Genomic DNA, 24,947 nt, shown 5'->3' with positions numbered 1-24,947 from the left:
AATTGAGAGATGTGTGACTCCAATTCACTGCAGGTAGAGAATGGATAGGAAAAGTGAATAGAAAATCTGGGGAGAGAAAAAGAGAGAGAAGGTAAATGATTCTGAGACATGTAGATGAAATTGTTTAAACATATATAAAAATATATGTTTTAGTATTTTTTTCCAAATATCCCCTTCTTTTGGTAAACCAATACAAGCATTGCTCTAATAGTTATTTCATGCACATATTAGTATTCCTTTCTATTTACATCTTAGAAGGTAAGGAAGAAGAAACTTTGGAAATAAGAGAGCCTTGACACAATGAGAGTCAAGGTATCAATTTGAATGATAACTTATAAGTTTTATTAGCACCCCCTTATCTTCTTCCTAGCGGTTGTAAACAGACTCTTTTCTTTAGATAAAAGCTTTTTCTTTTTCTTTCTTTTTGTGAACCTCTCTGATGCTATTTGATTCAAGCTGGAACCAATGCGAATACATAGTAGATGATCCTGCCAACTTGGACAAGTGGAGGTGGAAGGGTGTAAGTGATGCACTGAGCAGATCTACAAAGAAATTTATGTCAAAAACCCAAGGGTGAGGTCCCCAAGGGAGGCATTCTGACACTCAAGTCAATATAAGATGATGAGATCGATCGGGCCAAGCTATTAAGGGTGAACTAGCTAGTCCAAACCGAGGAAGAGGTATATATGAGAGAAAGAGGGTGAGAGAAGTAGTGAGAAAGAGTTTGGAGAGCAAACCTTGGGGGGAGATGCCTTTAAATAGCCGAATGTCATGGTGCACTCAGACACGCTCCTTGTGGGGTTCAAGGGAAGAGACAATCTGCCGAGGTCTTCAGAAGGCTCTGCTTTCCCCGACGAGGGTGCTTATCCATAATAGTTTATGCCTCATCCGAGGTTCTTGGTTGTAGGGTCATCTACAGCCTTAGTGAGTGGCGTATTGATTCCCTGACGTAGTCCAAAGAAGTTGATTGGGCCCAGAACATGACAAGATTCACGTGATAACTTCGACCAGTTGAGACACGATCCTAACACTTTCAAGACTTAGAGTTCCTAATACTTCTTCTAGCCTTCTTTAGAGTTTCATTAAAAATGATAGTTTACTCAAAAGTTTCCCAACTCTTTATGGCCATAAAATATCTCAAGGAAACATTCCCTTTGTCCCCCACGATTAGGGGTGGCCACGAGTCGAGCTTCTCACGAGCTATTCGTGCTCGACTCATGGAAAGCTCGGCTCAGTTTAAATTGAGCTTCGAGCCAAGCTCGAGTCTAATACATAGGCTCGTTTGCTAATCGAGCCTAGTGAAGTTTGTCTCGCAAGGCTAGTATAACAAATAAATATTCTTTTATTATATACATGCATATACATATAAATATAAATATATATAATAAATAACTTTTGTTATATATAATATTTTTATTTTTTATGTATAATAGTAAATAATTTTTATAATTCTTATTTTTTTGTATGTAAAATAAAAATATTTTTATATGTATTTTTTTATATATGTAATAATAAATAATTTTTATAATTCTTAATTTTTTGTATGTAAAATAAAAAATATTTTTATGTATAATTTTTATTTTTTAGAAAAAAAAAACTAGGCTTGCAGTCGAGCTTGAGCCGATCTAAGCTCAAACTTGCAAGCTTTCAATCGAGCTAAGCTTGAGCTCGAGTATAGCTCAAATTGAGCTAACTTGAATCAAGCTCGAATAGCCAAGTATTCAGCTCGGCTCAACTTGAATCCACCCTTACCCATTTCAATTTTTCCAAGGTGATGACTCTTGTGATCCCAGCAAGGCTTTAAAAACTAGACCAGATACGGAACCGTTTTAGGGACTAGTTCTTGGGTCAAAAGGCTTGCCTGACAGTTCAAATAGATGACTTGTTCAGATTTAAATAAAAAATAAAAAATTAGAAAAATAATAGTTAAAATAAGATGCAATCAAAAACCATTGTTTCAATCAATGAATCAATGATTCGACCACCCAGATCAACAGATCACTAACCAAATCAATGGCTTTTTGCTCAAGAACGGTTTTACAATGAAAAGAAACCGATTGCCTGACCAGTCCCTACATCAACAAATCCAACCGTCCGGTCCAATCGGGTTTTCATAACCACGGATCCCAGTTCTAATCTTGTACTAGATGATCTATGGCGTAAGTGCCCAATCGGTTTCATGCCTCCGAGGGGGGACCACTCTTGCTTCATCATACATGTTCATCACCCATCAACTTTTTAACAAACTTACACTCCAGCCATCTGTCTGGACACCTAGATCTTTTCCCAAGTGATGCTACCCATCCAAAACTTCAACTTCTCAGTCAAAAAAACTCCCATAAGACGGGATAGAGGGGGAGACCTGGAGCGCGTTTTTTACCCACCAGCTTCAATTGTAGTTTAAGAGCCCGTTTGGTTCATAGATAGAATCAAAATTGGAATCAGAATAATCCATTCCCATAGTCTGTTTGGTTCAGACAGCAATGAAGATAAGAATTGGAATTAGCAGGAATGAGATTTCATTCCCAAGTGAGGGGCAGAGAATGGCCATTCCCTCAAATAGGGGAATGCCATTCCAACAGAAATGAGAATGGGATTCCAATTCCACCCTACCAAGTAGTTAGAATTGGAATAGCCCATTTCAATTCCAATTCCAGACCCCTATTGTTGCAAACCAAAAATGGCCTAAATTTCCCATTACAAATTGAAGCTTGAGTGATTAGAAGGGCTGGGGGGCAGACTAATAAAGACGTGAGTTGTAGTAATAACTTATTCAGGGGCTTATAATTTAACAATGAATATGACAGAATGATGAAACAGAATTACTTAGCCAAAATCCTACATAGTAGAAATTTAGATTTACCCCACACAACGCTTTTTGCAACAGTGCATTGGGAACATCTCAATGAAACAGAATTACTTCTCACACAGTACACCTCACACCAATTTTACAGGCACATCCTCCATGCATCGGAAACATTTTCGGTACTGTGTTATTATTCATGAGAGATGTTCCCAATGTGGGATGTGTCTGAGGTAGATGTGAGGTGCACTCTGTGAGAAGCAGAACCCAATTCATTTATGGGGATCGATATTCCTAATGCACAGCTGCAAAGGCTGTGAAGACTGTGAAAACAGTTTTTTGAGGACTGAATCCGAATTGTAGGGATACAGGATACAGCTCTAAACATGAATTGATAATCCCCAATGGACGTATACCACATAGAATAGAAAAGTCGTCTAGTTCAATGAAGGGGAAATTTACTCGACGAAGAGAAGACGAAGAACGAAATACAGACTTTAAGGCTATGTTTAGTTTGAAGAAAAAGGTAGGAAAAGGAAGGAAAAGGTAAAAAAACCTTTAAGAATCTTGTATAAGTTTCTTTACGTTTCGCTTCCTTTTATTACTTTTTCCTTCAAACCAAAAGTGACAAGCAAAGAATAATGCCCTAAAACACACACACAAATACAGAAGCTGTGGACAGGAAAGGACTGACATTTCATTCATTAGCGACCGTTCCAACAATAATGACCACCCAGTACTCACGGGAGTGACTAGTCCAAAAGACCATTGAAGCGATTTATTATTAGAGTAGATAGCAACTATCTTTTTCATCAGACGTATTTTTGTCTAATGGATCTATATTTTCTTTTTGAGATTGTATAAAACAAAGAAAACAAATTATTTTTTTAAATGATATTTAATAAAAAAAGTGGGAAACAAACCATTTTCCTTATTTTTCTTGATGTTTGACCAGGAAAATGAGAGAACCATTCGCCTAGGAAAATAACTGTGCAAAAATACAAGAATAGAAGCAATGAAATCCTGCTACACTCCTCTTTCTCGAAAACATGATAAAGTGGCAAATTTCGGGAAACAATACATTTTCCTTCCTACTGCAGCAGCCAAACGGAGCCCAATGGAAATTTTTTTGGATTTTATGCAATAGGCTCTAGTTGCTTGCGGTTGTTTAGGCGATTGATACCATCCATACATAGCTATGTGATCTAAAATTTCTATTATGAACAGATTGAAGCCCAAAATTAATTCCACATCTGCCAAAGGCAGAAACAGCAGAACCCTTGTGAGAATGCCTCGAGAAATGGGAGAACCAATGCACAGATGCACTTTACAAGTTACAGATTACACCAATGGGAGAATCAACTTCCACAAGCTTGACCAACTCAAGTACACAACTATAATTTTCACAAGACTTCGTCTCTGTAGCAACATCACCCAAGCAAATTTTATAGATTTACAGCAGGCATTGCTAATGCTAACTCATGAGAAGTCCACTGGGAATTGGGAAACCTCAAAATGTACAGACAGGAAAAACATGAGAAGGAAAACAACTAAGAGATCAATTTGCTTTTCTAAAAATAAACAAATAAAAAAAAAAACTTTTCTAGAAGGGACAAAAGGATGCATAATGCAAAATACCAACAATGAAAAAATGAACTGAAGTCCCCAAGAGGCCAAGACAACTGGAGTTGTCAAGTAGGTGTCAGATGAGTTACCCGGGAGAGTATCAGAAGCCTTTGCAGCAGGCACTAGATTCAAATGCAGAAAAAAAATGCCCTTGGAAAATCCCAAATAGAAGGGATAAAAAAAAATAAAAATAATAAAAATAAAAATAAACTTAGTTTGATAAACAAGAAAATACCATATTGCTGTGGATGGCACAAAGAAGCAATATAAACAGTGCTCAGCAGTACATTTTTGGCAACCTCCATTCAGCAAAACAGATATCCAGATTGGTGTAATATCAAATCAACTTTCTTGAGTGAACAAGGTGTTACTATAAGCAGTACCATAAAAATCACGGCTAGCAAATCCTCCAGCTTCCAAGAGTAACTAAGGAAAGCATAAAAAAAAAACCCCATAGGCATGCATAAATTTATATAAAAAAAGAAAAAGAAACTAAAGGACAACAAGACATGTAATGAAAACCCATGACATGTTCACAAATTTATTGAACTAATGAATGCACATGATTTGAAAACATCCCCATCAAATTAGTCAAAATCTCCACCTATTAAATTATATCTACATGGGGAAACGCATGGCTAACCTGGACCACCATTCAAGAGAAAATCTGGAAAGATACCAAAAACCATAGCTGTATGTAGTACATACAGAGGCTAAAACCTAAATGTACAAGGGTTCCCATATTGTGGATTAAAGGATTTGACAGCTTCTAATATTTGGTATTAAAAAGAAACAGAAAAGAAAAAAAAGGGAGATAGAAGAACATGAACATTTCAACCTTGGTCTAAGTCTTCAGATATTTTTCCACATATGCCTGCAGAGAGACAATAGACACAAGTTAGATCATAACCTGACATCATCAGTTCTAAGCATAATCTACATCTAATTAGTGTTGTTACAAGATGATAAAAATTAAGACACACCTGTACAAGTTTAGTAAGCTTAGCTTTAGAATATGACAAATAATGATCAATTTTCTCTTGTGTCTGAGGAACTTGAGCTCCTTGAAGGGTACTGGTCACTTTATCCACCACTTTTTTTACTATGGTCTTGTGAGCTTCCTTGCTCATTTGACCTTCCTTCCAAGTGGGCTTTAGAATCTCCTTAACAAACTCAACCAGTGCGAATTTGAACATGCGCATCCCCTTCGCTTCCTTATTTCGCTTACCTTCTTCATCAGCCTGACCATCTGCATTCACATCCTCTTGATCATTTTCTTGCTCTTTCTTGCTCTTCTCAACTGTGAGATTATTGGTTTCCCTGGTCTCAGAATCAGCAACTGGCTGCTGTTTCAATTCATGACTTCCATGATGAAGTGTTTCCTCCAAAATTCCATTCTTACAAGTATCACCACTGTTGGGACCATCAGTAATAGATGAAGTATTGTTTTTCAATGGTGCTGGTGATTCTCCAATTGCAGAGTTTTTCTGCTCAATAGGGTTAGATGAAAACATCAAGGCTCGGTCACTGTTGTCATGCTTTTTGGACTCAACACTATCGCCTATAGGATCATATGGCTTTTGAGACCACTTGGTTTGATCATGCTGATTGGGCAAGATGGTAACTGGCGCAACTGATCCTGTAGAGTGGGAAGGCACATTTGAAGGGTTTAGAGAAGCATAAATCTGTGGAAGCTGCTGTCCACTTCCAAATATCTGTGCCAATGATGCTGAAAGATTTGTTATTTGAGCAACCTGCTCACTAGTTACTACATTATTTGTCAGCGATATTCCAGAGGTTACTTGGGACATTTGGGCATCTGCTATACCCTGTTTATGGATAGATTCACCCAGATGAAATGGTGGTCGGCAATGTGGGTTTGAAGGAGGTCCAGAGGCTTCTTGTTGTAACTGATCACCCAGGTTAAAATTATGACTATTTGGAGGCTGTGGTAGGAGTATCTGTTGATTCTGTCCATTCATATTGAAGTTTGAATGAAGTTGAGTGCCTATACTCTGACCACTCTGATTGAAGCTTTGTCCAGGCACAGAAACCATTGGTAAAATATTTGCGGAGAAGCCAACCTCATTTTGTGACATAACATTGTTTCCAACTCTATTGCTATCTTCACAGGGAAGTGCAGTAGCAGCATCCCCTCTTGATGTGGGATGTTGTTGAATGTAAGAATTTTCAGATACCACTTTCTGCATAGTTACTGCCACATGCTGCAGTTGCTGCTGTCCCAGTGAAACATCTTGAGTCACATTTTGTTCATGATATGGTAAATTGATCTCATTTGCAATTTGAGATTGTGACGTTTGAGAAAGATATCGCTCCCTATCAACTGCATTTGTACCATCAAGCGATTTTCTGTTACCACATGATTCAGAAATGCTCATAATTGTACTGTTGTTTTCATTCCACTGAGGGGATTTATGTACATCCCTGTCAGCTTCATTACCATTCCATGTTGGAGCACATGTCCTGCTCTTCTTATCCAAACTAAGACCCCACCTATCACCTGTGGACCTTTTAGTAGCCCTAGATTCTGGATTACCCATTCTTGCAACATCATCCTCATTCCACATAGAGGATTTTTGTACACCCTTGTCAGTTTCTTTATCACTCACCTTAGGACTTCCCCACATTTTGTTTTCATTATCCAAATTATGGCCCCATCCATCATATGTAGACCTATTAGAAGTCATTGGTTCAGGAATAACTGTTTTTTCATCACTGTTCTCAGCTCTCCACTGGTTGGATTTTGCAATGTCAGAAGAGACAGCTACTGCATCACTCCACTCTGAACCTCCCCATGGTTTAATCTCATTATCCACATCATTGCTCCACTTATCTTCCTGAGGTCTGCCTTTAGGACTGCATTGCCCTGCACCATCATGAGAGAACCTGCAATACTCCCCATTACGGCAATTGCCTGCTGCAAAATACTTGCAAGGAATATCACTATTTCTGCGGGTCTCACGCCTATGTTCATGATCAAAGGATGAATATGCATCCTTCCTGTCATGGATTCTTTCTCTTGCCATTCCTTTTGTGGGCCATCCACCATGTTCATCAGATGAAGTACCATCATGGACATACTTGCATGATGATCCCCTGTAACACCTACCTCTCAGAAAATCATTGCAGATATTGGTAGATCTATTGTTCCTCTGGGATTCATGCTTCTCCCGGTCTCCATCCAAGTGACTACGATATCCATGGGGAAACTTATCCCATGAATCATCCCTTGCTTCCTCAGTTTTTACAGACCTAAAAGATCCTTCTTTCTCATGCCTACTTTCCAAGCTATCAACAGGACCACTCTCTGAATGTCTATTACCGTCACGTCTACCTCTCCAGTTTTCTAAGGAAGCACTTTCCATATGCCTTTTATGCTCATAATCCTGCTTATCCTGATGAAGAAACCTGCAGTGACTACCTCTCCGGCACCTCCCTGCAGCAAAATCATTACATGGCCGGGCTGATACTCCAGATCCACGTCTACTTCTGTCAACCCAACCCTCTGTTTCATGCTTGAACCCATAAGGTGGGCTCCTACTTCTACTCCTGCAATATAATATTGAAAAGCAGAAGTCAAACAAAAAGTTTAAGAAACTATACCATCAAAAGAATAATCGCAAAAAGAAAACAGATAACGAAAAGTAATTTAGAGATCTAAACACTGGATAATATGTAGGAGTGGAGTTCAAATTAAGTCTACATTCCAAGATCTTGGATACACAGACCTGTGTGCCCTGCTCCGACCACTTTTGGGGGAGTGGCTGCGATTTTGTTGTCTCCAAGCATCAAGACCAGGTGACATATTTGAGCTGTAAGTTGGATCCCCACCCCACCCTGTCATGGTTTGTGGAATCTCACTAGTATCTTCTCCATTGAGTCTATTCATATCATCCTTCTCTGAACCTCTGTTCCCAGATAAGGGTTCCCAAGTTGACCATGCAGAAATGTCTTTAGGTTTCGAGGAATTTCTGTCTTCAACATTAGACCATTTTGGATCATGATTGTCAGCATCCTTTGTAGAACCCCACCCTGGTTTTAATTCTTTATCAATAATTGAATCACCTCCTTTACTAGACCAAACATTATCTTGTCTGATTTCAGTTGATTGATCAGTTTCTGCTTTCAGATCCCACTTGGAATTGCGTTTCCTGACACTTTCTGTCATGGCATTCCTTTCTCAAATACTGTCCAAAATAATATCCTTCTCTCAACAGATCTGCAAGAAAAATAAAATGGATGTGAGTTTAATCCCGTACCCATAGAACCTTTTTTTTTCCTTCTTTAATTCAAAAAAAATTAAAAAATCACTCTTCTGTTTATTCATTCTGTTGCATCTCTGTGCTTGTCGGTGTGGAAATTCCTGAAGAAACACAAAGCCAAATGTACAAGGCTGGGTCTCCACAATTAGGACATAGCATGTACCAATGTGTGAAGTAAATACCATCTAAAATGGATATGATACCCCATAACTGCAGTGGAAGATATTGACAATTCACAAAATTTTTCTTTAATTTGAATTAAGAAACTAAAATAAAGACCAACATCCAAATCGGTGTCATCGAAGGTGTGTGAGGGGCTTAGAGGCTCATGCCTAACACATGAAAGTCTCTTATACTAATGGTCCTCAAACAGTAACTGAGAAGCAGGCTTTCATCTAAAGATTGAGAGCTAAATATCGAAATTTCACTTTTTCTAATTTTCTTTAATTTGTTAAATGGCATCTAAAGATTTGAAGTCACTTTATCACTATACTTCAACCTGGTTTTACTCCACTTCTTCATAACATTCTATTGAAATCCAAGCAACAGACTTTTTATCTTTTAATATTGGCCAATGGCATGTATAAAAAGAATATGCAAATAAGTAATGACATAAATCTTGAGTAAAGCATTTTTTCACATCTTTGAGTTGTCTTTTATGTGACAATCATATAAATTATATACACTTTCTAATAATAAACACTATTTCTATGCTATTTTTCATGATGGACCATGTCCACACTTTTTGTTTCATTTTATTTTCCCCCAAATAGAGTGAACAATCATCGGAATTATGCCCCATGCAACCAGTGGCCCTGATGTGTCACCATAGACCTTACGTCTATATTATCGAGAAAAAATTGTAGAGAACACTAAAGTGGGCCCCACAGCTACGGTCCCACTGTGTTCGTAGGGTAGAAGATATTCTAGTCTGCCTAGGGTTAGCCATTGGTCATTTAGTTGTTTCAGTTATTTATTTCAGTCTTTGTTTTACTCTATTTGTTATGTAAAGACTAAGGGCAGATCTGTCCTTTCCATGTAATGAGCATAACCTATAAATATTAATTAAAGTGGCGGCGGCAGAATATGATGCTCCTGCTCCTCCTTTCAATCCTTGTGTTCTACTGTTTCTTCTCCCTCTTTCTCTTCTCTCCTCTTTCTTTCTGCTTATCTTCGATCCTGAGATTCATTAGGGTTCAAGACTGATAACAGTCCTGAACTTCTAGTTGGTATCAGCGCTAAGTTCTCTCATGTGAGTCTAGTCCAGCCGACCACATGAGAACCATCTAAGGCTGGAAGACTGAGAAAGCAGAGTTCGTTGACTGGTTCTTGGAGATCTCCAGAGGATTAGCAGCTGTTTGAAGAAGTATCACAGTTGTAGCAAGTTGGTGATCAGGAAGAATCAGAGAAGGCTAGGGTTCGAGTAACCTTGGTAGGCAGCGAACTGCATTCTACTGTAAGTTTTTTACTTTCTGAGAGAAGTAACATCAGAAAAGATAGGTTGGACCTATCCAGTAAGGGTGGCCGAACTACTCTAGGGTTTTATCTCTCTATTCTCTAGGGTTTCTCTAGGGTTTTGTCCTATCCCTACGGCAAACCCTAGTATTAGGCCGAAACTTGTGGTCTTATTCCTGCGGCAAACCCTAGAATTCTCCTCAACATTGATCAGTTTTAGGGTTTCATATTAACCCTAATACAAACCTTATCCGTAAGGCTCTTAGGACTGATTAAAACCTCGAATTGGCTTCAGCATATCAGATTGCCCTTCAAACTGTGTTTCAGTCTTCTTTTGGGGTTTCAAACACTTTTGAAGGGGTGAAAACAGTTCGGACTATTGCTGTTGTGTGTGGTTATTGATTTCAGATCAGTCTTATATATATTTCATGCACATCTATCATGAGTACAGATTGGTTCTCTACTGATTTTGTGACTGTTGTTGGGACTTCTAGTGCTGGTTTTGACTGTAGTAACCATAATCTTTGATACTTCTGGTTCTTGACTGAAATGGAGCTTAAGAATCAGGCAGGAGGCAGTTTTGGGAACAGCAGTTATGGTGGTGGTTCTGAGACAGGTTTTCAGATTACAACCGTAAAGTTCAATGGATCAAACTACTTGGAATGGGCCCAATCAGCCATGATGGCTATTGGGGGAAGGGGCAAAGTAGGGTATCTCTTGGGAGATGTAGCAGAACCTTCCAAGGGAGACCCTACGTATACCAAATGGGTTCAAAAAAACTACTTGGTTATGACATGGCTCTGTAATTCAATGCAACCCCATATCAGCCGAAATTACTTATGGGCAAAGACAACCAAGGAGATAATGGAATGTGATGAAAGAAACTTACTCCCAACCCCTTAATGTTGCCAGAGCATATGAGTTGAAATGTGAGGTGAATGCCCTTAAACAAGGAGAGAAACCGGTGTCGGTCTATTTCTCTAACTTGCAGTCCCTGTGGCATGAGATTGATCACTTTAAGACTCTTGAGTGGGAGAGTCCCAAAGATGCTCAGATACATAGAAAGCACATTGAGACAAACAGAGTGTTTGAGTATCTGCCAGGACTGAATTCAGAATATGATATTGTGAGGCAGCAGATCTTGACCAAAGATAGTGTGACCCTCTCTCAGGCATACTCCTTAGTGCACAGTGAAGAGACCAGGAGGAAAGTCATGATGCAACCTCAGCCGCTTACACCTGCCTTGGTAGCTGTCAAACCCAAAACAGAGGGTGATTCAGAGAGGGACAGAAAGAAGGAAGATAAAAGGGATGTGATGTGTGAGCATTGCAAGAAACCTACACACACAAAAGAAACATGTTGGAAGCTGCATCCACATTTGGTCCCGGCAAAGTTGAGAAATAAAAGGAGTAATGCTCATGTGGCTACGACTACTGATTCAGCATCCTCATCTGGCACGAGAGGCACACCATTAGAGACCTTAGCTGCAGTTCGGGCAGCTCTAATACAATTGGAGAAGGAAGTTGGCAGTTCACTCAGTTACCGCAGTCATCATCAGCTCCAGCTACATCGGCCTTTGCACACTCAGGTACTCGAGCCTCAGCCTACCATGCCTCCGCTCCAGGTACTACTGAACCGTGTTGGGTAATAGATTCAGGTGCATCTGACCATATGACCAGCTTGCCCTCTCTGTTTACTACTTATCACTTATCTTCTGGTAGGGATGAAGTATCTATAGCTGATGGCTCTCTTGTCCCTATTTCTGGCAAGGGTGACATCAAACTGTCAGATACTATATCCTTGTCCTCTGTCTTGCATGTTCCTAAACTAGATACTAACCTCCTTTCCGTCAGTAGCATTACCAAACATTTGAACTGCTCAGTAACTTTCTTTCTTGACCGATGTGTTTTTCAGGACATGGAGACGAAGAAGGTGATTGGGACTGGCTGTGAGACGAATGGGATCTATCTGCTCGGGGAGAGTTCTCGTCGGGAAGAGTCAGTGGATAAGAAGTTACTTGTTTCTCAAGTTGTGAGTCCGATTATGTTGTGGCATAACCGATTGGGTCATTTATCTTTTCGGTCCTTGAAGAGTTTGTTTCCTACTTTGTTTGAGTCTGTTGAGTTATCTCAGTTGAAGTGTGAAAGTTGTGAGTTGGCTAAACATTGTAGAAACTCTTATTCATTGAGTAATAAAAGGAGTAATAGTTCTTTTGATATTGTGCATACTGATGTTTGGGGGCCATATCACATTCCTTCTGTGGGGGGGTACAGGTATTTTTTGCTATTTGTTGATGACCACACCCGTTTTTCATGGGTTTATCTTATGCGATCACGAGATGAGGTGCCTGGCCTGACCCAAAACTTCCACCAAATGATCCTAACACAATTTGATGCCAGGATAAAAGTACTTAGATCTGATAATGCAAAGGAATACTTTGCTAAGCCATTGGCATCATACCTCCTTAATCATGGGGTTATCCACCAGAGCACGTGTCCTCATACACCTCAGCAGAATGGGGTTGCAGAGAGGAAGAATAGGCACATTTGGAGGTGGCTAGAAGTATTATGTTTACCTCCAATGTCCCTATTCGCTTCTGGGGTGATGCTATCCTTACGGCGGTATATCTTATTAATCGGATTCCTTCTCGGGTTCTTGATATGAAACCTCCTTTTTCCCTTCTATACCCCAATGAGGAGTTGTTCACTATTCCCCTCAAGACATTTGGTTGTACCTGTTTTGTTCAGCTTCTTGTTCCCAATCACTCCAAGTTTCAATCCAAGGCCTCCAAATGCATCTTTCTTGGTTATGCACAAACTCAAAAGGGTTATTGTTGTTATGATCCTGTCTCAGGGAAGAAGCTTGTATCCATGGATGTCACTTTCTTTGAGGAGACACCCTACTATTCTCGGGTCTCTCCTCAAGGGGAGAGTAGTGAGCGTGGAGATTTGGGTCTTTTTCTTCAGGGGGAGGAGTGCAGTGAGGACAGGGTTAATACCTTTGGGGCTGTTCCCTTACCTATTCCAGTTGATGATGAGGGTTGTAGTAGCGAAGGTGGCCAAAGGGATCGGGAGTTGAGAGTCTATCATAGGCGATGCAGGCAGATTGATCCTGGTCATCAGCAGTCCCAACCAGCTACAATCTCTTCTGCGGCTCCAAGTCCAAATATTATAGTCTCAGGGCCCACAGAGACTCCTTCCATTGTTGCTACCTCACCCTCTGCAGATGACCTTGACCTTCCCATTGCCGTCCGTAAAGGAAAACGGCATTGCACCACATCTACAACCCACTGCATCTCCCAGTTTTTGTCCTATGATCGCCTATCTCCCTCCTACAGGTCCTATCTCACCTCTGTTGCTGATGTCCCTATTCCGAGAACAGTGCAAGAAGCCCTATCAGTCCCGAAGTTGAGAGGTGCAATGCAAGTTGAAATGGATGCCCTGTTGAAAAATAATACATGGGAGCTAGTTGACTTGCCCAAAGGAAAGAAACCAGTTGGATGCAGGTGGGTATTTACTGTGAAGCATAATGCGGATGGTTCCATTGAGAGGTACAAATCTCGGCTAGTTGCAAAGGGGTTCACTCAAACTTATGGTATAGATTACTTGGAGACATTTGCCCCGGTAGCCAAGATGACCACCATTCGGGTTCTATCATCTCTTGCAGCAAGCTACACTTGGCCTTTGTACCAAATGGATGTTAAGAATGCTTTCCTGAACGGGGACTTGCAGGAAGAGGTCTACATGCAGTTGCCTCCTGGATTCTATGATACAGAGGCAGGTAAGAAAGTTTGTCGGCTCAATAAGGCTTTGTATGGTTTGAAGCAGTCACCTAGAGCTTGGTTCGACAGATTCAGACTAGCCCTTGGGAAGTTCGGTTATGTACAGGCCCAGTCAGATCATACATTATTCATCAAGAGGGTGGAGTCGTCACTGACACTACTTGCAGTTTATGTTGATGATATTGTGGTCACAGGAAACGACAACCATGAGATTGAGTCCCTCAAACAGCTTCTTCATCAAGAGTTTGAGGTGAAAGATCTGAGTACACTACGGTATTTTTTGGGTATTGAGGTTGCTAGATCTAAGCAGGGGATCTTTGTCTCTCAGAAGAAATATGTGTTAGATCTCTTGGCTGAAACTGGAAAGCTAGGTGTCAAACCTGCAGATACACCTATTGAACAGAACCACAGGAATAATGCAGAGAGTGGGGAGCTGCTTGAAGACAAAGTTATGTTCCAGCGGTTAGTGGGAAAGCTCCTATATCTATGCCTTACCCGACTAGACATCAGTTATGTCGTTAGTGTTATCAGTCAGTACATGCATTCTCCTAGAACCACACACCTTCTAGCAGCAGAAAGAATACTAGCATATTTGAAGAGATGCCCGGGTAGAGGTATACTGTTCAAGAACAATGACCACATGAAGGTGGAAGTCTATACAGATGTCGATTGGGCTGGGAGTGTTGATGACAGAAGGTCTACCTCTGGATATTGTGCTCTTGTGGGAGGTAACCTGGTTTCTTGGCGGAGTAAGAAACAAAGTGTTGTCTCTCGATCCAGTGCTGAAGCTAAGTATAGGTCAATGGCTAATGGAGTGGCTGAAATTCTTTGGCTGAGATCACTACTTGAGGAGTTGGGTGTTGAGTATGAGAAGCCCCTGATGTTGTATTGTGATAATCAAGCGGCTATTAATATAGCACACAACCCAGTGCAGCATGACAGGACTAAACATATTGAAGTTGATCGACACTTTGTACGAGAGAGGGTCTCATCACAAGAAGTATGTCTCCCATACATCATCTCCAATATGCAACTAGCAGATATCCTCACTAAAGCTGTATCACGGAAGAAGCTAGAGACAGATCTATTCAAGTTGGGAATGATAAACATTTATTCCCAACTTGAGGGGGAGTGTAGAGAACACTAAAGTGGGCCCCACAGCTACGGTCCCACTGTGTTTGTAGGGTAGAAGATATTCTAGTCTGCCTAGGGTTAGCTATTGGTCATTTAGTTGTTTCAGTTGTTATTTATTTCAGTCTTTGTCTTACTCTATTTGTTATGTAAAGACTAAGGGCAGATCTGTCCTTTCCATGTAATGAGCATAACCTATAAATATTAATTAAAGTGGTGGCGGCAGAATATGATGCTCCTGCTCCTCCTTTCAACCCTTGTGTTCTACTGCTTCTTCTCCCTCTTTCTCTTCTCTCCTCTTTCTTTCTGCTTATCTTCGATCCTGAGATTCATTAGGGTTCAAGACTGATAACAGTCCTAAACTTCTAGTAAAATAAATAGTGGCAATTTACCCAACCAAATAATATAATTCCTTGTATCTGTAAGAGCACCTCACAAGTAGAGTGAAGCTCTTTTAGATTATTCAAAAGTTACAATCCACATTAAAATGAAAACCAAGATTGACTGGCTGAAGACCTTGGGAAGAAACTAACATAAGGAACTGGATAATTTATAATGAATTTCTCCAGATATTAAACTATAATGAATCATTATGACAAAAAGAACTACAAAATTACAATAGCAAAAGGAAGGGAAGTGAGGCAATTTGAGGAGAGATAGAAACCACAGAGGCTACAAGCATTTTCATTCTAGTTCACCTTGTTTGATTGGTAGAAGATAAACTTTATTAATCATAATAAAATAGAATGTAAATACAGAACAAATTGCTTGTTGTTAGGCTAGTTTTCACTACCCAACCCCATCCCATGACAACTATTTTTCTAATTCACCTAAAATCGATGATCATTAGGAATAACTACATAAAACAAGAAATAGTAATGGTCAAACACAATAAAAAAAATATTTCCCTATACTTCTGTTCAATTAGTGCACATAAGCCAATCATACCAATATTGAACAAGTGCATGTCTGGTTACTGAAAGCCTTGGTGAAATGCTTTTAAACTAACCTTAAAATTTGGCACATATGAATAGTTCAGTGCAATTCATTAGATTTTTGGAACCTTAAATAGGTAATACACTAAGAGACAAAAGGATCTATCAGGGTCTGCTTGAAAAAAGTAAGACTGAAAGGCTCTAACAAGTATACTTTAATTTTAACTTTTAGGGTAAAAGACTTGAACATACCCTGAGTTTTTCACATAGACTTATGTGTACCTTGTGGGATGACCCCATTGGACTTAAACATGCCCTCCATCATTGAACTGTCACATATGAATTGATTTAAAATTCATAAAATCCTAGTTTGCCCTATCTATTCCATTTAACATATGAAACCTAACTGGGAAAATTTTAGCTCATAACGATTGCTCCTCCCTCTGTTTTATATTGGTCCAATCAATTAGAGATACCACATTGGATTAGTTAGGATGTGTAAGGGAATCAAAAGCTAACCCACCATTATACATCCTCTTTCCCAAAATGAATGCAGAATAACCATGATTCAGGAAGCCTTGGTTTCCTATTTGGTAAAGACCCTTCCACCATTTCTTTCAACCTCTAGTGATGTTGGAGTTAATGGCCTGTTTTCATGTAACTGAATCATGATCCAAGTAATAAAGTACATAACTGGTTTGAACATGTTTGTGTCCTTCGCATTTAGGGCATAGTTGAAGTTTAAATCTTTCAAAGATCCATCTTGTAAAAACTAATCTGCTAGCCACCATAGTATGGTGGAGGGTGGAACTCGCTTTACCTCTTGGTGCATCTCTCTCTCTCTCTCTCTCTCTCTCCATAAGCATGTTATTGATAGGGTCAAGACTCAAGGGAACTAGTTCAGAGCTGCAATACACCGATGACTTGATCTCTCCCAAAAATGCAAGGCAAAAATGGTAAAACAAAGCTTTGCAATTCACACAAGAGTTAAACCATAACTACATAAACAGTTTGTTAAGATTGAAAAATTAGTTTAGTAGAGCTTTAAAGCATTAAGATTGAGATCTGGAGTTTACGATTTTGCAGTAAACTCCAACCACCACCCACATGAGAGGAGAGAGAGGAGGTGGGAGCCTGTTATCCCTACCACCTACATGAATTTGAAAAACTTAGGGTATGTTTCAAAAATTTAAAAGAAATTTAAGGGTAAAAGAGTCACGAGGTATATTTAAGTCTATTTGGAAAACTAAGGATGTGTTTAAGTCAATTTATGAAAACTTAGGGTATGCTTAAGTCTTTTACCCTAATTTTTATATAGTTGTGAAACTCAGTAAAGTGAAAGAAGATGAAGAGAGGAGAAGAAGAATGAGAGGAAGAGGAAGAAGAGAAGGATGAGAAAGACATTGGAATGAGTGGGTGAGTTATTGTTCACTCCCACAAAGTTGCATTTATATTTAATACAAAATTTACATATATGCCCTTGGATAGGCACCCAAATACAAAAATGTAAATAGACAAATAAGCCCTTACAAAGAAAACATATTCTCAACACTTCCCCTTAAACTGAACATAGATATCTATCATGCCCAGATTGCATAGATTACCATTGAGCTTCAGTTTGGGAACTCCCTAGTCAATATGTTTTGTGTGATCATGTTGGACAGGATTATGTGTTACGTTCATAGCAGCTTGATTCTCACAACAGGGTAAAATAGTTAAACTACCCCCTAAGTTGTAGGAAATATACTAGAATGTACCCCATTGTTTGACATGTCTATCTTACCCTTTATTATTTTTCAGTTTTTCAAATACATACCAGGCCTTTCAGCTATGATCAATCTTATCAGCATTGGACATTGATCAAACTGACTGCCACATTTCCCTTGGATCCTAATGTTTTTCCTTTACTGGTCTTTGAAATTTATTTCAAATTGCCTGATTTTCATTGATCTTTCGTCTTGTTAGGAACTGGTTCTATCAATTAGGTGGAAGAATCTCAAGCGGTGCCCAATCGACATCCAATGCTAAAGAAAATGTCCAGTAAATACACGAAAACAAAAATGAAGAATAGACATGACATGTAACAAATAGAGCATCGATTGGTTTTGAGAGGGATCAGATTGATGTCCAACATCAAAGTCAAGATTTCTTATCTAATTTCAACATCTATCAAAATGTGTGGAATTCTGAAATAGGGCTAAAATTTCAAGAAGGAAAAAGCATTTATAAACAAAAGATAAGAACTCCCAAAACCTAGGGAGGCCAGCATTTCAAACGGTTCAAAGCAAAGCAGTTTATTCTCTTTGTAACAAAGAACAAGTAGCGATTAGCATAATACCAGAATGCAGTTTGGTCATTTATCAAGAAAAGTAGCAAACTATTCAGTTCTTTTTATCCTTTGTATTTTTTTATTAAAAGAACAGTGAAAAACTTAATTTTGTTCAAATAACCAAATGAAATATTGAACCCTATACAGACAAGATAAAAAGAAAGTGGAATTACCAAAGCACATTTCACGCCTTAGCCATTTATTTTCAGATAAAATCACAAATCTTTAAAGATCACACTTGAATCGGCAGGCTAATTATTCAACAGTTCCCTCCTTGCACTTACTAATGGAACAGCAATAACATCCAAACGATTACCAAATACAGCAAAATAAAGATAAATGATTACATAAAAATAAATAAATAAATAAAAACATTAGAAAGAGAAGAAATACAACAGAGGTGATAAGAAATCACCCCACAGAAAAGGAAAAAATACACCCTCAATAACAACCTTCAAACAACAAAACCCACAAACACCCCCTATTACACCTCAACCCTCAATCTAAAAAGAAAACAAAAAGAGAAGCCATCAAAAACCGCTGCCTCCCCCTCCTATAACCAAACCTTTCTTCCTCCAAAATTGTCCTCCATTTTCTTCAACTTCTCTAAAAACCTCACCCCCTAGGAAACATAACCCCAAAATTTTACTCACCTCCACCTCCTTATTCACCACCTCTTTCAAGTCTAACCTACCCTGAACAACATGAGTTTTGTCAATTTTCACCTCCCTCCTTTGAAGCGAGCAATTTGAATCCAAGTCGTCCCTTTCTTCAGTGTCGTCAAAAGAATTTGAACCATCCTTCCTAACCCCAAGGACCTGAACATTGTTCTCCTCAGTCGCTCCATAGCTTCAAATCCTTCTTCCCCTACCTCATGTTCAAAAGACAGACCAAGACTGTCGATTTGATATTCAAGACCATCTTCCGACTCCTTCCAACAAAAGTCAAGAAATCGGTTAGAACAAGGATGATCAAGCACTTCCACTTTACCTTTAATGTTACCTCTCTCTTATAAACTCTTTTAAATTAATTACAAAGGTCAGCACCACAGATACCCTCCTTCAATCATGAAAAACCTTCATCACATGAACCAACTGCCCATTTTTTGAACTCATCTTTTTTGGCTTCACCAAAATCTTACTGTTACTTTTATCTCCTTTTGAATGCAAACCCTTTCCATCCTCTTTCCTATTCCCACCCAGATCTTTGCCCAATCACCCCACAACTTCTACAAAAGCTACCTGAAGCACCTTCCTCCAATTCGCAAGCAATGAAATCTGATTGAAGCTTCAAAACCACCTCAGTCCCTTCACCCACCCGCACATCAACCACCGAAAAATCAGTTAAAGCACCCCAATTTGCCTACTTCTTAAAGCAAGTCAAGGACATACTTTCTCTATGATATAAAAATCCTTCTTTGATCTTGTAACTTCAACCCCAAAAAAAAATCTAAGGCTTCCTAGATCCTTAATCTCAAATTCAGAAGCAGGGACTTCAACTAAGTAATTCCAAAAGCATCTTCTCCAATTACTAAAATATCATCAATATATACTATTAACAGTCACATGATCATCAACTCTCCTTATAAATAAAGTATGATCAGCCTAAGATTGTGTGAACCCAATCTTCAATATGAATTTTTTGAATCAATCAAACCAAATTCTAGGAGATTGTTGGAGGCCATAGAGAAATTTTTTCAAACAACATACTTTTCCTTTATTGTTAGAGAAGTTCACACGAGGAGATGGGTTCATGTAAACCTCTTCTTGAAGGTCACCATTGAGAAAAGGCATTATTCACATCCATTTGATACAAGAACCATGAGAAATGTACAGCAAGTGACATATTCACTCGAATCAAGTTCATCTTAGTAACAGCTAGAAAGATCTGATAATCAATACCATAGGTTTAGGTATAACTTTTTGCCACTAACAGAGCCTTCTAGCTCTCAATTGAACCATCAACCCTGTATTTAATAGTGTACACCCACTTACAACCAATAGGAACTTTATCCTTAGGGGAACAATTTTCCCACATCTACCTTTTAATGAGGGCCTCCATCTCTTGGTTAATAGCATCCTTCCACTGATATGACTGACTTGCTTACAGTATGAGGGATGAACATAGAAGAAAAGGCAAAGATGTAGGCATAGTAAGATGGTGAAAATGCATTATATGAAACATAATTAGTAATGGTATAGTTGGCACAATTTCTTTTACCATTATAGATAGCAATAAGAACATCAATGTTAGAATTCAAGACATCAGGTTCAATATCAAGAGGCTCAAAATCAAAAAAGGTGAGTTCAAGTTATCAAATTGTGGTGGATATTCAATCTCAAGAGAAACCTTCTCCTCTTGTCTAATGAAGCATTGCTGCCAAGACTAAGGCTCGTACATAGAACGAAGTGGAGGAGGAGGTGAAGGAACATTGCCACTACAAGCAGGAGAAGAAGATGGACAAAAAGTATAGTAGGTGCTAAAACAAGTAAACAAAAAGAAGTTCGACCGTTACTAACCCACTCCCCCTAAAGAGAAGGACAAGATGACTAAAAAAAATGTTGGCTCGAGAAAGGTGACATTCTTAGAAACATACCTCCTACCAAAATGAGGGTCAAAAAACATTTGTAGCCCTTCTAAACAAAAGAAAACCGAGAAAAACACATAGGACAGACTTAGCATCAAACTTAAGCCATGAAAGACTCATACCATGAACAAAGCAAGCTTAGACAAAGAGTTTTCATTAGGGATAGAAATTTTCCCCATTTCTCCAATCCACACGATGACCCACCCCGAATGGGGAGGGGATGGAGATGATTCCCCCACGGGAACGGGGATGGGAAAATATTCATCTTCATTGGTGGGGACAAGGAGAGCACTCCCCACACTGAGGGGATGTATGTACTTTTCTTTTTGCTTCATGAGGTTACACATCGGAGGTGGCCCATCCCCCTCCCAACCCTGGTGGTAATGGGATTTGATCCCAAGTCTCTAATCCAACGAGCCAGAGATCCTACCAACTGAGCCACCATCAAATGGTGGGAAATGCAAATTCTATGATGGATGAGTGAAAAACTAGAAAGGATGGGATTAGGAATGAAGTTATCCATAGGAGCATAGGAGTAGCTCCAAATGGCTAATAAAATAAGAGAAAGTATACTAAGATGGTTTGAGCATGTGCATAGAAGACCACCAACTACACCAGTTAGAAGAAGTGATTTGTTAAACACAGAAGGGGCGAGAAGAGCTCGGGGCAAACCAAAAAGTACATGGGTAGAAGTAGTAAGAAATGATTTAAGCACCAATGTTTTTGCAGTAGATATGGCGTTAAATTGAACAAATAAGCGAAACAGGATTCATGTATCCGACCCCATAAAATTGGGATAAGGCATGGATGATGATAATATTTGGATCTCTTTTAATAGGATTGTAAATTTTAACTATTTTTATTTTTAATTTTTAAATGAAATAAAAAACAAAAATAAAATGATTGACATCATAAAAAAATCACGTAGAGTGGGGATCCCCGCAAGGATGGGGATAACCTTGTCCCCACTAGCGAGGATAGGGATGGGGAGTGGTTACCTGTCCATGCCCTGCCCCGTTGCCATTCCTATCAAAGACCTTGACAAGAAGACAGAAGATTGAATCATCTAGAAAAGGAGCTAATGAGGAGATTGAAAATGAGGAGTCCTCAAAAGAAATCTGCTAATAAGGAACACTGTCATTTCAACTACATCTCCCTAGAAACAAGTTGGAACATGCATCTAGAACAATAAGCCTCTAGTAACTTCAGCCACATGTCAATTTTTTCTCTCAATAATTATGTTCCATTGGGAAGTATAAATACATAAACTCTGATGAATTACTCCCTTAAAATAAGGCTATAGATTCAAAGTATTTCTTAACATTGTTAGATCATATTATTTTGATTCACTTCTCAGCTTATATTTCTACCATACAAAAAAAGTTTTGAACAATTTAAGGAACTTCATCCTTGCTCTTCATCAGGTATAACCAAGTATACCGAGAATAGTCATCAATGAAAAGAACAAAGTACTTGTATCCACCCATGCAAGGAATGGAATATGGAGGCCATACATCAAAATGTATCAAATGGAAAGTAGAATCACTTCTTGTATTACTGACAAAAATATGTGGTTCTACATTGTTTTGATAGATAACAAATTTCACATTGAGGACTCAAATTTGACACAAACCAAGAAACAAAAATTTTATAGAACCAAAGGAAACATGTACAAGATGGCAATGCCACAATTTCAAAAAACTCAAATTTTCACTTAGACAAGAATCAATCTGGCATAGTAATCCTTGCTTGGAAGCCTGATCAAAAGGATAGGCTCCATCCTTCATGTCCACTTCCAATCGTCCTCCCCGTGTTCAAGTCCTACAAAACACTATGAAAGGGAGAAATGGTTACAAAAAAATTATAGGGTTTTGCAAAGGAGTCGATAAAAGATGTGTACAATTGAGGGCCATGAAGAACAAAGCTCAAGGAAAGATTATGGGTAAGCTTAACTTCACCCAAACCCAAAATTCGAGCCTAAGATCCATCAGCTACAATAATCTTACCTTTTCTTGGAGTTAGCTTATATGAAATAAAATAGAAACACATACCAGTAATATGTGCATTCAACAAACCAGGAGCTAGTAGAAGGATGACAAACAAGTGCAATACCTCCTATTTTAGCAAAAGCACCAAAAGGATTGCTAGAACAAATAGAAGTAGATAACTCACCTTTCTCTAGCTGAATCAAAAGATCTAAGTTTGTGCATCACATCAAAGGAGTGATGTAGAGAAGGCTACATACTAAGAGGCTAACTATAACCACCAATAGTGGCCAAATGAGCATTACCCTTCTTCACTGTTTTAAACCTTTCAAGTCTCAAATGCAGGCTCAACTTCCAGCATTTGTCCTTGGTGTGTCTGGGGATTTTGCAATATTCACACATCACCTCATCAATCTTCTTATTTGCAACATGCTTGCATTTACTTTGCCTAAGTTTAGAAGATAAAAGGCAGTTTGTTCAACATTAGTGGTCTGCATCATAACAACCTCTTGCTCTCCTCATCGTGCACCAAGAAATACGTAACAGCAAGGGAAACAATATCAGCGCTAAGGATGTATTGCTTGGTGAAGTTAAACTTTGTATTTAACCCAATCAGGAAATCAAACACTCCATTCTTCTCAACATATTTCCTATATTGCTCACCATCTTAATGATCCTTCCATTCCATGGCCTCCAAATGGACAATTTCTTCCCAAAGTGATTGTAAAGAGGAGAAATACATAGCCATTGTCCTCTCCCTCTGACACATATTAAAAGCCTCTCTTCAGAGTAGATAAACTCTAGCAATGTTTCTGGACTGGGAATGGGTGGTTGTCATCACCCTATCCCAAATATCTTTGGCAGTCAAAAGAAACATGTAGTTCCTAGCTATATGTGGCTGCATTAAGCATACTAGCCATGACATTACCAATGAATTGTCTTGCTCCCACTTGGCAAATTTTGGATCTTCAGGCTTCAGTTTGATCTCCTTGCCACTGAGAAATCCCAACTAACCTCTTCCTCTAATAGTAAGCTTCGCTGATTAGAACCACTCTAGGAAGTTAGTTCCATCAAGTTTCATAGTGGTTATCATCCCACTAGAGACATCAAGAAGAACAGTGGAAGGAATTTGAGTATCTTTGGAGATCTCCATAGTTTACAACTTCTGATAAAGATAAACCCAACTTCAAGAACACTTTCTACCACTCCTGGAGCACCCCAAAAGAAACTACACCAGCATATATTCAAAGTATATTTTAATATAAATATTGAAATAACCGGTGGAGAAAAGAAATTGAAATAAAAGCCTATTTTAATGCAATAACATTAAACAATTAGTAACTAAACATGTTGAATTATCAAGTACTAAGTATTTTATTAATATACTAGTCCAATATCTAAAGTGTATAGTCAAATATCAGTCACAACAAAGAGAAGAAAAGTCATGAATAAGGTGAGAGAAGAGAGATAAGAGAAAAGGAAGATAGAAAAGGAAAAAACACTAGGTCTAATAATATCACAAACCTATATCTCTCTATAATGAGAGACTTTTTTATATTTTTTTGGCAATAAAAAGAAAAGGCTTTATTAAAATAAAAAGGAGAAGACTACAAAGAAAGGTGACCAGTGGTCATCTGGAAAAAGGAAAACAAAACACCTCCATAAAACCAACCCTGCCCCTAAAAATCCAAACAACCAACCACAAGACAGAAAAAACCCCATCAAGAGAGATTCTTAATATTGCAATTAGTATTATCCAAACTTAAAAGAGTAATGAGGCTGATATTACATTAAAGTCCCCAGATACAAATTTTATTTCTAAAATAACCCCATGACTCATACACTTTACCATTTGAATACTCCAATACTCCCGCTCAAGCTAGATGGTTCTAGCTTGCCTTGAAAAAAGCAATATAACATTGGTAGCAGCAGACCAACTGATATGATAATATGATCAGTCTACAAAAGACTTTAACATATCAAATAACCTAATGACACACAATAATCAAAAATAAGTTGTAGTCATTTAAGT

General features: G+C 38.6%; 1 protein-coding gene across 1 annotated transcript in view; it reads right to left on the bottom strand.

Annotated features, from left to right (window-relative positions):
- Positions 1 to 4,941: 4,941 nt before the first annotated feature.
- The window catches only part of LOC148851689 (zinc finger CCCH domain-containing protein 55-like), a 35,678-nt gene continuing 15,672 nt past the window's right edge, over positions 4,942 to 24,947 (bottom strand). Inside the window, exons 2-4 of the mRNA XM_088946194.1 lie at positions 8,179 to 8,669; positions 5,413 to 7,999; positions 4,942 to 5,303 (exon numbers count right to left, since the gene is read on the bottom strand). Coding sequence (XP_088802320.1) covers positions 5,274 to 5,303; positions 5,413 to 7,999; positions 8,179 to 8,618 — 3,057 coding nt within the window. The 5' untranslated portion in view covers positions 8,619 to 8,669 and the 3' untranslated portion in view covers positions 4,942 to 5,273. The remainder of the gene's footprint in view (positions 5,304 to 5,412; positions 8,000 to 8,178; positions 8,670 to 24,947) is intronic.

This window comes from Nelumbo lutea, chromosome 5 (genome assembly GCF_056320005.1).
Source record: "Nelumbo lutea isolate HS-2025 chromosome 5, American lotus-T2T, whole genome shotgun sequence".
NCBI classification, from domain to species: Eukaryota; Viridiplantae; Streptophyta; class Magnoliopsida; order Proteales; family Nelumbonaceae; genus Nelumbo; species Nelumbo lutea.
Note: the sequence above shows the minus strand (reverse complement) of the source record. Positions and strands in the feature narration are given on the sequence as shown.